Source organism: Macaca thibetana, chromosome 3, assembly GCF_024542745.1.
Source record: "Macaca thibetana thibetana isolate TM-01 chromosome 3, ASM2454274v1, whole genome shotgun sequence".
Taxonomy (NCBI): Eukaryota; Metazoa; Chordata; class Mammalia; order Primates; family Cercopithecidae; genus Macaca; species Macaca thibetana.
In genome coordinates, this window is record NC_065580.1 from 136,802,593 (window position 1) to 136,819,909 (window position 17,317).

At 45.4% G+C, this 17,317-nt stretch overlaps 2 protein-coding genes across 4 annotated transcripts in view; one reads left to right on the forward strand and one right to left on the reverse strand.

Moving 5' to 3' along the window:
- Positions 1–17,317, forward strand: part of ABHD11 (abhydrolase domain containing 11) — a 997,569-nt gene that overhangs the window by 533,177 nt on the left and 447,075 nt on the right. The gene's annotated exons all lie outside the window — the stretch shown is intronic.
- LOC126950333 (eukaryotic translation initiation factor 4H) overlaps positions 1–17,317 on the reverse strand; it is a 170,520-nt gene that overhangs the window by 8,525 nt on the left and 144,678 nt on the right. For 2 of the 3 annotated variants that reach the window (XM_050783655.1, XM_050783654.1), the window contains exons 2-3: positions 17,141–17,225; positions 1,701–1,888 (exon numbers count right to left, since the gene is read on the reverse strand). In XM_050783655.1, the coding sequence (XP_050639612.1) occupies positions 1,701–1,888; positions 17,141–17,199 (247 nt within the window). In that variant the 5' untranslated portion in view covers positions 17,200–17,225. The remainder of the gene's footprint in view (positions 1–1,700; positions 1,889–17,140; positions 17,226–17,317) is intronic. The other variant, XM_050783650.1, reaches the window with a different exon arrangement.

Below are 17,317 nucleotides of genomic sequence, written 5' to 3' on the forward strand. Positions count from 1 at the left end.
TGCAGGAGCATTTGGTTGAAGGTGACTCGGGTGATCTCTTGGACCCTACGATTGATGTGCCTCTATGGAGAGTTTGGTTAGTTGTTGCTTGATGAGTCCAGGTAACATTGAGAGAATCTGCAACCGCTACCTGTAGAGTTACCCTAGGCTCAGCGAGGGTGACAGGGGTCTCGGAGCGTGGGCACCGTCAGTCGTCGTCCAGGTCACACTTCACCTTTGAAGCCCACTAGACTGCAAGTGCTTTGAAGGCCTGAGTCCAAACTTTCCCTGTTTACCAACTGTGTGTGAACCACATACTGCCTTGGAGGCCGGGCACAGTGGCTCATGCCTGTAATTCCAGCACTTCGGGAGGCCGAGGCGGGCAGATCACCTGAGGTCGGGAGTTCGAGACCCGCCTGACGAACATGGAGAAACCCCGTCTGTATTAAAAATAAAAAATTAGCCGGGCGTGGTGGCACATGCCTATAATCCCAGCTACTAGGGAGGCGGAGGCAGGAGAATCTCTTGAACCTGGGAGGCGGAGGTTGCGGTGAGCCGAGATCGTGCCATTGCACTCCAGCCTGGGCAACAACAGCGAAACTCCGTCTCAAAAAAAAAAAATACTGCCTTGGCTGGAGGGATGTCCCCCAGCTTTCCTCCCTAAGTGGATTCAGTATTGAGAATAATGGAGAAAACTATCCCCAACTTCACAGAGGCAACAGACGCCCTATCATGGACCTCATCTTCTAGAGCTGCTCAAGTGAAGATGGTCCTCTATGAGCCAAACTCCAAAGACTTCAGCGACTGAACCAGCCCAAAGGCTAGGCTCACCCACACACTCCTACCCAAAGTTTAATTCCTAATGCTTGCTAGCAAGCAAACTGGTGGAGCTCACTTTCACAAATGTAACTAACATGTTTGCTTTCACTGTTTGATTACACACTATATGTGGCTTCAGATTCTCAAGTCAAAAAGATTAAGAATGCCACCGACACACAAAACCACCCAGGTCAGCAAGGCCTTCTCGACTGCTGGCACAGCTCCCGGCCATAAGTTACCTCATACTTGTCACAGATGTGCTTTTGGGTGGATTATGCGGGCCAAACATCCTGGGATCTAGCATTGTGCACTTACAAAGCAGGCACACTTCCTTCAGGAAGCCCTGCAGGCAGGAGACTGCTGCTCAGATCCCTTCTTCCTGCTCTTTGCTCCCACACCCTACAGACACACAACCTATAGACATCACATCTGAAATCTCAGCCAGTCCTCCCAAGCACACTCTCCAAATTTACAAATGCACACTGACAGCACTGGCTCCTTTTCTTCTGGGTTTTATGACAACTGGATGACAGGATAACTACCAAGAAAAATCTACGAGTCATTCCAGGAGAAATGTGCCTAAGAGTCCTCAGCGCTATTCCTCTCTCTCCTGGGGAACTCCTTTACTGGCAGACAGGACTGCTGTAGAGGTCAGGCTCACAAACCTGGGCATACGCCATGTATTTCTACGAACTACACTGTGTACAAAACATTTTCCCCTAAGTGAACTGAAGAGCTATGAGTTGAAGAGTTATGTTTCTTTCAACTACGTAGACCAGGCAAATGCTTAAAATACTTTCCTGATTGGAGCCTCTGGCTCACAAATCTATTTTTATTTAGAACCCCTTCCCATCCTCCCCTACCCCTTACAGTAATATGCAATAAGAACCCTCCAAACTCACCTTTAAATTTATCTGTGTCTTTGTCTCTGACTAGCCGTATACTCCTTATGCTGAGATCCTTAAAGATAGCATCTATGTCGCCCTGAACCGTATTAAAAGGTAGATTTCCTACGTAGGCTGTGTAGGGGGGCTCTGTGGGCAACTCCTTCTGGCTACGGGAACCATGGCCACCAGCACTGCCGCGGGACCTATGAGGGGAGACAAACAGGATTCAAGTGTGCCCAGAGTGGAACAAGCAAAACAAGTAAAGTGGTCTTCTGCTGAGCTACGCCATCAACGCAACACCCCAAGTGAGGCACTCTGCTCGAATGCACCTTAAGACTGTTATAGCCGGGTGTGAGGGCTACGCCTGTAATCCCAGCAGTTTGGGAGGCTGAGGCAGGCAGATCCCAAGGTCAGGAGATCGAGACCATCCTAGCTAACATGGTGAAACCCCATCTCTACTAAAATACAAAAATTAGCTGGGCATGGTGGTGCACGCCTGTAGTCCCAACTACTTGGGAGGTGGAAGCAAGAGAATCGCTTGAACCGGGGGTAGAGCAGTTGCAGTGAGCTGAGATCATGCCACTGCACTCCAGCCTGGCAACACAGTGAGACTCTGCCTCAAATAAAAAAAAAAAGAAAAAAGACTATGTTATAGAGAATGGCCAGAGAAAGAAAAAAAAAGGAAAAGAAAATTTTTTTGAGATAGACTGTCACTCTGTTGCCCAGGCTGCAGTTATCTCGGCTCACTGCAACCTCTGCTCCCTGGGTTCAAGAGATTCTCCTGTCTCAGCCTCCTGAATAGCTGAGATTACAGGCATGCGCCACCACACCTAGCTAATTTGTGTATTTTTAGTAGAGACGGGGTTTCACCATGTTGGCCAGGCTGGTCTCAAACTCCTGACCTCAGGTGATCTGCCTGCCTCAGCCTCCCAAAGTGCTGGGATTACAGATGTGAGCCACCATGCCCTACCCAAACATAACATACCTTCCTAAGACAACTGCTTCTCTCCTAGTCACTCAGAATCTGTATCTGCAGTATTTATGTCCTAAAACCTAAGCAAATACCCTCCTTCACACACCGTGGTGCTAAGAAATACAAAAATGGACAGTCTAGAAGTAACGCTGTACTGAGATGAAGGATTACTGAAGTTGCTTAAGTTTAACACATTCACACATAATAGAATTATTTCTCCTATAGCTTGAACCTGGGACGCGGGGCTTGCAGTGAGCCAAGATCATGTCCCTGCACTTCAGCTCGGGCGACAGAGTGAGACTCCGTCTCAAATAAATAAATAAATTATTTATTTATTTATTTCTCCTTATTGCCTGATTATGGGCTTAAGAATGTCCTAATAAAAATTTTAGATGTTACAAAGCAAGTACTCATGTACATAACACTCTTATGCAATACTTCACAGGGTTCTCAAATACATGGCGTGCATTACCAATCCATTTCAACCTCAATGTCATCTCCTCAGCTGTATCAAGCGTTGTTTACTCTGCATAGGTATTGGTTTAAATCCAGCCTCTGTCACGTACTAGCATATGACCCTGAGAAGTTATTCAACTTCTCTAAGCTTTATTTTATTTGTAAAATTGAGTTAATCCTAACACAGCACTTTGGGAGGCTGAGGTGGATCACTTGAGGTCAGGAGTGCAAGATCAGCCTAACATGGTAAAACCCCGACTCTACTGAAAATACAAAATTAGCTGCGTGTGGTGGCACATGCCTGTAATCCCAGTTACTTGGGAGACTGAGGCAGGAGAATCGCTTGAACTTGAGAGGCGGAGGTTGCCGTGAGCCAAAATCGCGCCATTGCACTCCAGCCTGGGCAACAACAGTGAAACTCCATCTCAAAAAGAAGGAAAGAAAAGAAAAAAAGAAAAGGAAAGGAAAGGAAGGAAAGGAAAGAAGAAAGGAAAGAAAGGAAAGAAAGGAAAGAAAGGAAAGAAAGGAAAGAAAGGAAGAAAGGAAGAAAGAAAGAAAGAAAGAAAGAAAGAAAAAGAAAGAAAAGAAAGAAAGAAAACAGAATATAGTATAACTAGATGATTGTATCAAAATGATATTGCCATGGGAATGCCCTAGGAGAGACTTAAAGTCGTTAGGAGTGAAAAGCCAAGACAGCCAATATTTGTTTTCAAGCAGGTCAGCATAAAGGGCATGTGTGCAGGTATACAGCAAGGATTTCGCAAACAGGGCAGAATAGTCACTTCTGCATTCGCCAGCATCATCTAATTGTACCATTATTTCAACCTTACTGTAGACTTGAAAATTTTCAAAATAAAACGTTTGGAAAACTCAGGAGGAAAAAAAAAATTAAGGGGATGATTTTTTTTTTGAAACAGACATTTAATCCATTTCCTGTCTGCTCCAAGGATATTTGCTGGCAGCCAGCTGCAGGTTTTTTTTCTAAACGGGAAATGCGTTCGAATAAATGAGATCCTTCACGACAACCAAAGACCTGCTCAAAGTCATCCTCTTTGCAGGGGAAATATTAACACACATCTCAGAGAGCAACTGGGTCTTTCATCTACATACTGCTAGAAACACAACGGAAATTCCACTTCTTCCTGAAGAACTTCCAGGTGTCTTGCAGACAAACACTATTTAGTAAAGCATGTTTCTAAAGTAGAAGGGTCAACCAAGCTGTGATGATTCTTAGATGGTAAAAAAAAAAAAAATTTAAGTTTCCGAATTCACAATTCTGGTACTTTCCAATAGGAAGTTCCACGTTCTGTTCTAAGACCACCAGAAAACAGGTTTACAAGTGAATTGCATCCTACTTGCCCACTTCTCCCATTTTTCTGGGTCTAGTAAATGTGACTTATTTTGCATTTCAATAACCTTCCCCAGTAGTACTTTATCGCTGGTATCTCCAAAACTATAAATCCTAAAATATTTTCAATAAGACACTATTTAGGACTGGATAATAAATACATGAGTTACAGTATAAGGTTGGGCACAGTGGCTCATGCCTGTAATCCCAACGGTTTGGGAGGCTGAGGCGGGAGGATCACTTAAGGTCAGCAGTTCAAGACCAGCCAGGGCAACACAGTAAGACCCCATCCCTATAAAAAATACAAAAAATTAGCTGGGAGTGATGGTCCACACTTGTAAGTCCCAAGCTACCTGGGAGGCTGAGATGGGAGGATCACCTAAGCCCAGGAGGCCATTGCTGCAGTGACCTGTGATGGCGCCACTGCACTCCAGCCTGGGTGACAGAGAGAGACTGTCTCCTATAGAAAAAAAAAAGCAAAAAAAAAAAAAAGCCAGGCGCGATGGTTCATGCCTGTAATCCCAGCACTTTGGGAGGTCAAGGTGGACGGAACACCTGATGCCAGAAGTTCAAGACCAGCCTGGCCAACATGGTGAAACTCTGTCTCTACAAAAAATACAAAAATTAGCTGGGTGTGGTGGCACACACTTGTAATCCCAAGCTACTTCAGAGGCTGAGGTGGAGCTTGCAGTGAGCTGAGACTGTGTCACTGCACTCCAGCCTGGGCTACAGAGCCAGACTCCATCTCAACAACAACAACAACAACAACAAAACACAAACAAATGAAAAACAAGACACAGTATAAACGTGTTGAAAACCATGAAAACAGAGGGTGAATGTTAAAAAAAAAAAAACTTTAAATTCGTTACTCAACTTTAAACATCTAGCAACGTGTAATGATGTTAAAGACTGCTTGGTATGTAAGCAGCTCACAGCTGTGTGGGGCATATAAAACACGCGTATATATGCAGGTATGTTTCTGTGTATAAATGTGTAACATATAAACTAAAAAGGAGGGTGAGGATGAAGAGAGATGAAAAACTCTCAGTGTTTGATGTAGTTGCTGAGTAAGGAAAATGGAGGTGCGAAGGCTTGCTAATTGTGCTTGAACTTACAGAGTAGAGGAACGGTGGAACTGAGATCAGGCCACACTTGACCCCTGACTGAGCATCGGAAGCCCACGTGAATGCCATTAAGATGATGGGGCACTGCTACAAATGCACTAGGATAGGAAGGTGGCTCTGGCTTTGGAAAAGATAGAGAAATCTAGTTTGGGGCATTCCATTTTTGAAAAATTAGCATATTACCAAATGGCAGCACCTAACAGCTAACTGGTGATATAATTCTGGAGCAAAGATACACCAAAGCCCACCAAATTGCTCAACTCACTCGTGCCTCACAAAACCACCAGTGGCTTAATACCCTAGACTTTCCAATAATTACCAAAACAATCCTAAATATTCCCATACCCTACCTGATGTAGTCCCTTCTCCAGGTCTTAGGCACTTTTTACCTTTTCATCCCATTCAATCAAATCACTAGGGGGCAGCGGGGCTGGGCCATGGAGGCAGACTTCACTCAAGCTAGCAAGGATGAAGTGACCACTGTGTGACAGTCACTTGAGACACAAACCCCAGGGTGTCCATCACATAGGATGACACAGATCTGTTACCCACCAATTCATTTACAAAATCAAATGTCAGAAAATGCTGAGCTAAAATGTCTGACGCATTTCACGAGATTCAAGTTTGGGGGATTACTATCTAAACAAACAAGCTGTGCTTCGTGAAATTCAGCACCTTCCTACACATCAATAACAACACGGGAGAACAGATGCGCCTGACACCTTAGCTAGCTTGATGGAGGGCCTCTGCCAAATTACCTCTGTACCTACGTTTTCTTGTCTATTATTTTTCAAATACTGATTTTATAAAGTTTAAAACTGACCAAAAAACATTTCATAAGTACCAAGTGCTATATAAAGGTTTAACAATTCTACCATGCTCCTGGGTAGACCGACAGGCTTGAGGCTACACTGGGCTGGCAGGAGTGTGTGTAGAAAAGGAACAGATCAGCAGAGCGTGCCAATTCAGGACACCTGAAGTCAAGGTCTGTGCTGCAAACTCCCTGCCACTACTGAGCAGTGTCCTTTCTACTGCCCATTAGGGACAGTCTATTGATCATGAAAGATTAACGTAATCAATTACAGCCTCAGTAATTTAGGAAATCCCACTCTCAGCTCCAAGTGTGACTAAAATCCTTGACAGGTGAATCACTTTTCCTTACTCAAATCAACCACATATCTGCGTGTCTACGAAGGGTGGAGAGGGTGTAGAGAAGGCACAAACTTAAGACCCAGTTTCTGCCCTCAAGGAGCTGATAACTTGGAAAGGAGAAACTACATCACAAGCAAAGGACTGCAAAAAATCCAGGAGACAGCAATGAGAACAGTCTCTCCGGGGTGGAGCAATTGGGAGCCAGGATATACAGCACAGCAGAGAGCAACAGAAGCGGGACTCCACTTCCAGATGGCAGATGGGGCCAATACTGAACCCTTAGGATGAGACAGAAAAGATCTGTAGGTGTCAAAGGAGACTGAGAGGGTAACTATAAAAAGAAGCCAATGTAAAGAGTAGATGTTATGAGGGTAGGGATGTGATCCAGTAAGTAGATGCAACAGAAAGTCGAGTGCTCAAGGCTGGGCACAGGCATGTGGCTCTGGCCTGTAGTTCCAGCACTTTGGGAGGCTGAGGCGGGAGAATCGCTTGTCAAGTGGGCAACAGGGCAAGACCATTCCTCCAACTTATGAGACACGTCTCATTTAATCCTCCCAACAGAGAAGTTTCTAGCTCTCATTTGGGGAAAGTAAGGCTCAGGAGGGTAAAGTAGCGTAAACCAAAGAAAATGACTGGGCAGACGCCACAGCTCACACCTGCACTCCTGGCACTTTGGGAGGCCAAGGTAGGGAGATCACTTGAGCTCAGGAGTTTGAGACCAGCGTGGGGAACATGGCAAAACCCCGTATCTACAAACAGGTAATGTTTGGGATTTTGACAATCATCAAAAATGGTTAAGCTCTCAAAGGTCAAGCCTTTATTTGATAAATACCATTTATACTACCTATTATAAACCGTAACAGTATAGAGAAGAGCGGTCACTTAAAAACAAAGAGTAGTAGCTAATGGGTATACAGAACAGGTCACTATATTATGCTTTGGTTCATGTTTTAAATTTTCTACATTTTTCTGTAAAGTTTTGCATATTCAAACAATCCAACTATACAAAGTCATCTTTGCAAAAACTGGGAAAAACTGAACACTGGGTACTGGAAAAACTGTTGGTTAAAGAAAAAACAAACAAAAAAAAACTTAAGCCCTTATCTGTTAGAAACATACTCAAGTATGAAAAGCATGTAAGAGGCTGGGTGTGGTGGCTCACGCGCCTGTAATCCCAGCACTTTGGGACGCTGAGGTAGGCAGATCACCTGAGGTCAGGAGTTCGAGACCAGCCTGACCAACATGGAGAAACCCTGTCTCTGCTAAAAATACAAAATTTGCCGGGCGTGATGGCGCATGCATGTAATCCCAGTTACTCGGGAGGCTGAGGCAGGAGAATCCCTTGAACCCAGGAGGCGGAGGTTGTTGAGCCGAGATGGCGCCATTGCACTCCAGCCTGGGCACCAAGAGCAAAACTGTCTCAGAAAAAAAAAAAAAAGAAACAAAGAAAACTATATAAGATATATCTACTACGGTAGTCATAAAATTTGAAAAAAAAAATTGCTCTGAGGTATGTAATATATTTACCAACACAAAGATGAGGATTAAAATTAAAATAAATAAAAACTATTTTAGAATGATAGGTGGCTAGGATTAGCCTTAAATTATCCTAGCCCACACTTCCACCCAAAAGTAGGGAACAGAGATGTAACAGAAATAGCCAAAATGTTTATGAGGTTAAAACTGGGAAAGGAATTGAGTTGTTGAATGGGTATCGAGTTTCTGTTTGGATTATGAAAAGGTTCTGGAACTAGATAGTGGCAATGGTTACACAACACTATGAAGGTATTCCATGCCACTAAACGGTATACTTATAAATGGTTGAAGCTGGGTGTGGTGGCTCATGTTTGCAATCCCAGCACTTTAGGAGGTCAACACGGGAGTATCCCTTGAGGCTACTTCAAGACCAGCTTAGGCAACAAAGGGAGACCCCAGTCTACAAAACAAAACAAAACAAAACAAAACAAAAAAACTAGCTGGGCGTGGGGCAGGGTGGCTCAAGCCTATAATCCTAGCACTTTGTGAGGCCAAAGCAGGTGGATCACTTGAGGTCACGAGTTCGAAACCGGCCTAGCCAACATGATGGAACCCCGTCTCTACTAAAAATACAAAAAAATTAGCCAAGTGTGATAGCAGGTGCCTGTAATCCCAGCTACTCAGGAGGCTGAGGAAGGAGAATCGCATGCACCCGGGAGGCAGAGGTTGCAGTGAGCCAAAATAACGCCACTGCACTCCAGCCTGTGCGACAGAGCAAGCCTCCGTCTCCAAAAAAAAAAAAAGGCCGGGCGCGGTGGCTCAAGCCTGTAATCCCAGCACTTTGGGAGGCCCAGACGGGCGGATCACGAGGTCAGGAGATCAAGACCATCCTGGCTAACACGGTGAAACCCCATCTCTACTAAAAAAAATACAAAAAACTAGCCGGGCGAGGTGGCGGGCGCCTGTAGTCCCAGCTACTTGGAAGGCTGAGGCAGGAGAATGGCGTAAACCTGGGAGGCCGAGCTTGCAGTGAGCTGAGATCCGGCCACCGCACTCCAGCCTGGGCGACACAGCGAGACTCCGTCTCAAAAAAAAAAAAAAAAAGCACTAGCCGGGCTAGTTTGAAGTTATACTGAGCCATGATTGTGTCACTGCACTCCAGCCAGGACTGGGGGGGTGGTGGGGAGGTTGAAATGGTAAACTGCTATGTATATTTATTACAGGAAAAAGAAAACTATGGCCGTGGTGGCTCACGCCTGTAATCCCAGCACTTTGGGAGGCCGAGGCGGGCGGATCACGAGGTCAGGAGATAGAGACCATCCTGGCTAACACTGTGAAACCCCGTCTCTACTAAAAATATAAAAAATTAGCCGGGCGTGGTGGCGGACGCCTGTAGTCCTGGCTACTTGGGAGGCTGAGGCAGAAGAATGGCATGAACCTGGGAGGCAGAGCTTGCAGCGAGCCAAGATTGCGCCACTGCACTCCAGCCTGGGTGACAGAGTGAGACTGTCTCAAAAAAAAAAAAAAAAAAAAAAAAAAAAAAAAAAAAAGAGAAAAAAAAAACTAAATAATGGCTACATTAGAGTTCCAAATACTAGTCTCTACCTTTGTTTACATATTAAAACGTTAACTTTTAAATGTTAGAAAAGTGAAGGACTAGAAAATTCCAGCCCAGTCTAGACCCACTGATATTCTTCCATTAACAAAAAAGTATTTAGGGATGGGCACAGTGGCTCACATCTGTAATCTCAGTACTTTGGGAGGCCGAGGCAGGATTGCTTGAGCCCAGGAGCTTGAGACCAGCCTGGACAACACAGCGAGACCCTGTCTCTATTAAAAAACAATTATTTAGCTCAAGCAACAGTTCTTTACATGTGTGCAGTCTCTGAAGAAGGCCAAGATGTAATCCTTTGGTCCTATTCTGGCCTCGAGGGCCACACCTTTCTTCCATTCAGCAGTCCGAGAGACTTAAGAGCTGCTGTATCACTGCTGCTAAGGCTTCTTTCAAAGGTCCTCAACACTGAAGCTGCGCAGCCCTTCCTGCTAAGATGAAGTTTCAGAGCCTGGCCATCCTGACTATCACCTGCTTCTTCATAGGCTCCAGTGTGCTGATGCCTTAAAATATGGTTCCTAGAATGGTTCACAATATTCCACATTTATAAAGCAAACACCTATACTGATCTCACAACAGGTCTTTGCATTAATACAAACCAAGGCAGGGGCACCAAACTGCATTACTCATGCTTTTGCACCATGCACTTGAAGTATTTAAAACAGGAAGAAAAATCACAGCTTCAATTAGGAATATCCTTGGTAAAGCAGTAAAAATGAATCATGACCCACTTTTTAATACCCTATGTTATGAAACACGCAAAGCACTTCTGCTGCATACACAAGCACGATGGCTGCTCCAGGAACAGTGCTTGAGCTACAAGCTGAACTAGCTGTTCTTTCTATAGAACAGCATTTTTCACCTGAAGGGAGCGACAACAAACTATGGTTATTCAGACATGGGTATTAGTTTTTTAAAAACGAAGTTAGTCTGTTCCCTGAAGTAAAACAACAGTATTTGGGTTTGTTCGTTTGTTTTGCGACAGGGTCTTGCTTTGTTGCCCAGACTTGAGTGCAGTGGTGCAATCACTGCTCACTGCAGCCTCAACCTCCAGGACTGAAGTGATCCTCCAGCCTCAGCCTCCCAAGTAGGTGGGACTATAGGCATACTCCACCACACCCAGCTAATTTTATTTTTGAAAAGACCTTGTCCAGACTGGGCTAGAGTATCCTCCCGCCATGACCTTCCAAAGTACTGGGATTACAGACATGTGCCTGGCCAAAGTAACAGTATTTGTTGCCAATGGTAGAAGTTAAGCTTTCAAGCAAGAGTTTCAGAAAACCTGTATCCATCAACATAAGCCTGACAGCCTTTCAATACTCACAGACTTTTCTAACATCTATGGTGAATGTGACTTTGATACTGTATAACAAAATGCTATCAACATTTGGAAGATCTGCATGGTTCTGCCTGGCTCAGTAAACAGGACTTTTCCAAATCACCAACACATTACAAATGTATGCACTGGTAAAGGATCCAGTTAGACACAGTACAAGATAAAGTGACTTTTTTTTTTTTTTTGATACAGGGTCTCATCCTGTTGCCCAGGCTGGAATGCAGTGGTGCAATCTGGGCTCACTGCAAACTCCACCTCCCAGGTTCAAGCGATTCTGATTCTATCACTTCAGCCTCCCAAATAGCTGCGACTACAGGGGCCCACCATCACGCCCAGCTAATTTTTGTGTTTTTAGTAGAGATGGGATTTTGTCATGTTGGCCAGGCTGGTCTCAGACTCCTGACCTCAGGTGCTCAGCCCACCTCAGCCTCCCAAAGCTTACAGGAGTGAGCCACCATGCCTGGTCAAATGATGAATTTTAATGTAAAAGTATTAAGAGTTTACTGGTAAGGTTTCAGGTTCCACATTGCAACTAACCTTCACAGAAACTACTGCTTACTGAGTTATGGTATAGAATCAAATATGAATATCCAGAATTATCTGATTATTCCTCCCATTTCCAACTACTTAATCTGTGCAAAGATTGGGCTGCTCCAAAAAAGTCAACCAAAGTAACACATTCCAAGAGTGGAGACAGATGCAGGTACAACAAACCAGTTGTACCCTATTAAGCCAGACATTTAGAAGGCTCCAAAAATGTGAGTACACATGAAAGACAGGGGAAGAGTGTGGAGAACAAAGGGAGGTGACGGCCCCCCTAGCCCTGTCCTGGAGGGCCATACTTAACCAGAGGCTTGTCAACCATGGAGCAGTCACACACTTGAGCACCTTCAGAAGGTCCTGATCAAGACGGAAAATCATGTAAAACATGACACGGGGAAACTTCGAAGAACATTCAACTTACACAAAAGAAATCTTAGACGCACACACAGCTGTCACTAGGTTCTATCAAAATCACGCAATCACACTCATTTTGTGCCCGAGTGTGCAGGTCTAATCAGCTACACATGATGCGAAAGCAACCAGGCGGCAAATACTCTCCTGAACCTTCTAGGGGAAGCTGGAAACCAGAGTGTGATCCTGGACAGACATTCAGAGTCTGCTTTGTATGTTCTAAGCTTCCAGGGAGACTCCTTAAAATTGTGAAGTCTTTCCAGAACACTAAGCTTAATTTCTTTTCTTTCTTTTTGTTTTTTTTTTTTTTTTTGGAGACGGTCTCACTCTGTCGCTCAGGTTGGAGGAGTGCAGTGACATGATCTCAGCTCACTGCAACCTCCACCTTCCTGGTTCAAGCCATTCTCCTGCCTCCGCCTCCCAAGTAGCTAGGATTACAGGTATGCGCCGCCACACCCGTTACCTTTTGTATTTTTAGTAGAGATGGGGTTTTGCCACGTTGGCCAGGGTGGTCTTGAACTCCTGGCCACAAGTGGTCCACCTGCTTTGGTCTTCCAAAGTGCTGGGATAACAGGCGTCAACCACTGCACCCAGCCACTAAGCTTAATTTTTTTTTTTTTTTTTTTTTTGAGACGGAGTCTCGCTCTGTCGCCCAGGCTGGAGTGGTCTCTCGGCTCCTGCAAGCTCCGCCTGGGTTCTGGCCTCCCGATAACACAGGCGCCCACAACCGCGCCCGGCTGAACCACTGCATCTCCACCTTGTGATCCGCCCGCCTCGGCCTCCCAAAGCTGGGATTACACTAGCCACCGCTTAATTTCTAATAGAAATATAAATTGTGGCCGGGCGCGGTGGCTCACGCCGGTAATCCCAGCACTTTGGGAGGCCGAGACGGGCGGATCACGAGGTCAGGAGATCGAGACCATCCTGGCTAACACGGTGAAACCTCATCTCTACTAAAACACACAAAAAAATTAGCTGGGTGTGGTAGCGGGCGCCTGTAGTCCCAGCTACTCGGGAGGCTGAGGCAGGAGAATGGCGTGAACCCGGGAGGCGGAGCTTGCAGTGAGCTGAGATCGTGCCATTGCACTCTAGCCAGGGCGATGAGCAAGACACCGTCTCCAAAAAAAAAAAAAAAAAAAAAAGAAGAAGAAGAAATATAAATTGTAGGCTGGGTACTGGGGCTCACCTATAATCCCAGCACATTGGGAGGCTGAGGCAGGAGGATCCCTTGAGCCTAGGGGCTTGAGACTACCCTGGGCAACATAAGGACAGTTTCTACAAAAAAAACACAAAAATCAGCCGGGTGTGGTGGCGCACCCTGCAGTCCCAGCTAGTTGGGAGGCTGAGGTGGGAGGATGGCTTGAGCCTAGAAGGTCAAGGCTGCACTGAGCTATGCTTGCCACTGCACTCCAGCCTGGGTGACAGAGGGAGAGGATAGATAGATAGATTAGATAGATAGATAGATAGATAGATAGATAGGTAGATAGATAGATAGATAAATGTTTCTAACTCATACGTGGGGAAAATGAGGCTCAGAGAGGTGAAGGAACTTACTTCGGATCACACAACTAACACATGGCTGAACTGATAAAACTCTGGTCTGCCTTATTCCAAAGCCAGGACTTTTGCATCAACCTCTTAGCAGAGACCTCTTAGCAAATCCAAGTATTTCTAGTAACACTTTTCATAGAGGATAGTGGTTTGGAATTAAGCAGTGGAACACGTGGAGTGAAGAAAGAAGGATAACAAACCCAAACGACTTGACATTTGACAGGTAAACAGCATTTTAAAATAAGCTTTTCAACAGCTTTACAGGCCCTAGCATCAGTGAAAACTAGCTGTAGTTTTTATACACTGTTTTCCTTCCTTTATATGTAAGTCTTAAAATATGCTTAGAGACAGGAAGTAGAATGGTGGTTGCCAGGGACCTCAGGGAAGGGGGGCAATAGGGAATTACTATTCAAAGGGGACAGGGTTTTAGTTTTACAAGCTGAAGAGTTAAGGAGCTGGACAGTGGTGATGATTTGTACATTACGAATACACTCAATACCCCTGAAATGTATACTGAAAAATGGGTAAAGTGACACATTTTATGTGTAGTTTGCCACCATAAAAAATTTGGATAAAAATATGCTCAGAAATTTAGACAGAGATGCTAAGCTTAAAGATTCAAAGGTTAGAATTCTAAACTCCTAGGCTGGGCGTGGTAGCTCATGCCTGTAATCCCAACACTTTAGGAGACGGAGGCAGGAGGATCGCTTGAGTCCAGGAGTTCAAAACCAGCCTGGGCAACATCGTGAAACCCATCTCTATTTAAAAAAGAATTTTAAACTCCCTAACTGAATCTTGATAAAGAATAAATTTGGAGTTTTGTCAGTTTTTAGATGGCACCATTTCAGCCACCTCAATTCTTGCCACCTCCAAGTTCCACCCTAATTCTCAGGATTGGTGGTTTTCCACTAAGTACCCATAGCTTTGTTGCAATTAGAAATGTAAAATCAGTATTACTCTGCACTTTACTGCCAATGGCAAATGAGAAACTGGAACCTCACAAAGATAATCTAGCAAACTGCAAAACAAAGTCCATTCAAGATCTGGTACAATCAACTCTTGATCATTTGGAATTCTGTTTTGATTTGCTTGCTGAACAATGCAATCCCTGATTCTCTCCCTGGCTGCTGGGGACATGCCTTTATAGGCTCGGGGGAAAAAAGCAGTGGTTCAATACTGTTTCCTGACAACTGCACTGGTTATTAAACACAACTACAAAATAAACTCACAAGGATGTATAATTACCAAACTATGTTTTAAGATTGTAACTGTTTTTAGATTTCAGGCCTACCATTTCTTTCACCTGTGACCCAAGTGATTTAGGGGTGAGATATATTAGCCTGTCTGAGGCATTTTAGACAAGGGAGAAGGTGCCTACACAAGTACCAAACAAAGCAGTATTAAAATTGCTTTCCATAGGTGGCAATCTTCTATGATGCTTAAGCACTGTAAAGCAGTGACATCTGTTCATGTGGACAAAATTATAATAGCTGAGGCCGGGCGAGGTGGCTCACGCCGGTAATCCCAGCACTTTGGGAGGCTGAGGCAGGAGAATCGCTTGAACTCAGGAGGCAGAGGTTGCAGTGATCCAAGATCGCACCATTGCACTCCAGTTTGGGCAACAAGAGCGAAACTCCATCTTCAAAAAGAAAACAAAAACAACAACAACAAAAAACCACAAAAAACATATGTATAAATGAATACATAAATTCACCAACAGGTTTTTAAAACTACTTTTAAAAGTAGCAATATTTTACGTACTTTTACATGAATATGAAGCCAAATAGAAAATTCCAAGTAGTCAGACATAGAAGATGCTTAACAGTAAAGAGACTTTCTATTAGGAAGTTTAAATGATGCTACCTAGAAGACTCTCCTATCAGTTTTTGGAGTATACCTGGGACAAATGGCTAATATTTTCATTTGCCTGTGGATATTTGAAATTAATAGCATCTTAACAGAAATTTACTTTTGATTGTTCCAGGTACTCCCCAAATGTTAAAATTTGACACCAGAAGAGCTGGCAAATGTGTCTGAAGGAATAATTTTTTTTTAAATCCCCACACTCAGTTTAACAAGGCCACCTTATTGTAGTTCCAATGCAACTAAAATTTAAATTGATCGCACTGTTTAAGAATGTTTCTGGGTACTGTTGTGAACGTTTTGTGGAACTAGAAGAAAAAAAAAACCCTAGTTATTAAATTTCAAAGTGACTTGAGAACAAATTTGATGTCTAGAAACCTACCCCAAAGGCGATAATTTCATGTCATCCAACATTTATTTCTTTTTTTATTAGCAAATAAAATGTTCTTTGGAATGACAATAGCTCCACCTACCCCAACACACTTCCACATTACAGTATCATGAATATTAGCTACACTCCTGCACTGAAACAAGCTTTTGTTTGAGCCGTTCCCAAACCAAGGTATTAAAAGCGACCATTCTTCAACAAACAAAGATACTTCTGGACTGCACCCCAAGAGACCGAACACCTCAGTGTGTACTATTGTGGTGTTATCCTGGGAAAGTAATCCTTTCTGCAAGAAAACACAAAGCCCAAGTGTGTCCTTGACAAACAGCAAGATGTTTATAGCCTATATTCTAACGAGGCAACTTGTATTTTTTTCTTGAAGTGCAGATTCCTGGAATTAAACACCAAGAGCTGTCTATTCAAAGATGTTTCTTTTAAGCAAGGTGTTTCAAATATACATAGTTGTCCGCATTTGACAACGATCAGGACGAGACTAAATGCGGTTTCTTCTCCAGGTCAGAGCGAGAAACCAGGGAGAAATAAAATTGTGCCAAAGAGCACGTAGCACCTGTCAAGGCACTGTGACCCAAGACAGATTAACACAAAGAAGCTACGATGGATTTGTTTCCATGGTCTCCCCCCGCCCGCAGGGAGTCGTACCATCCCCGGGCCAGAGCCGCCAAATCCCTGCCTCACACGTAAGGGGAAGGGAATTGCTCCTCTTGGCTTCCGACCTTCCCCAGTCGGCGGGCCTCATGGCGAAGGGGCCAGGGGCCTGCAGAGCGGGCAGACAACGGAGGGCCGCGAAAGGGGCCAGGACCGGAGCGGGACAGGCCGTGTGGCCCGCACCCCGGCGCCGCAGCTCAGCCCCGCGCCGGTCCTGCCGTAGGGGGGATGGGGCTTGAAGCGGCGCTAGTCTCCGGGCACTGGGAGCCGCCGCGGCCGAGGCAGGGCAAAAACCGACACGTTGTCGTTGGCGGGAAGCAGTGGAAGGGATCCGCCCCGCGCGCAAGACCCCGAGCACCCAGCCGCCGCCGCCCCGTCTCCGAGCGCGCCATTTCCAGGCCCCGGCCCTCCAGGCACCGCTCCTAGGCCTCCGCGGGCCCCCGGGCAGGCCCCCGCCTCCCGCCGCCCCGGCTGAGCGCAGGACTGCCGCCACCTTGACGGCCCCGACTCCGCCGGTCCCGCAGCCCCCGCCGGGACCCGCGCACGTTCGCCTCACCCTCTGCCGCCGCCGAAGCTGCTGTAGGCCCGATCGTCGTAGGTATCGAAGTCCGCCATTTGCCGTCTCCGCTCCGAGAGGAACCAGGGTGAGCGAGGAAGGACCCCGCAATATAACTCCCCCCGCCCCGCCGCCGGGGCTGTCCGCCGCGCCGCCTGATCGCAAATCCCTCGGACG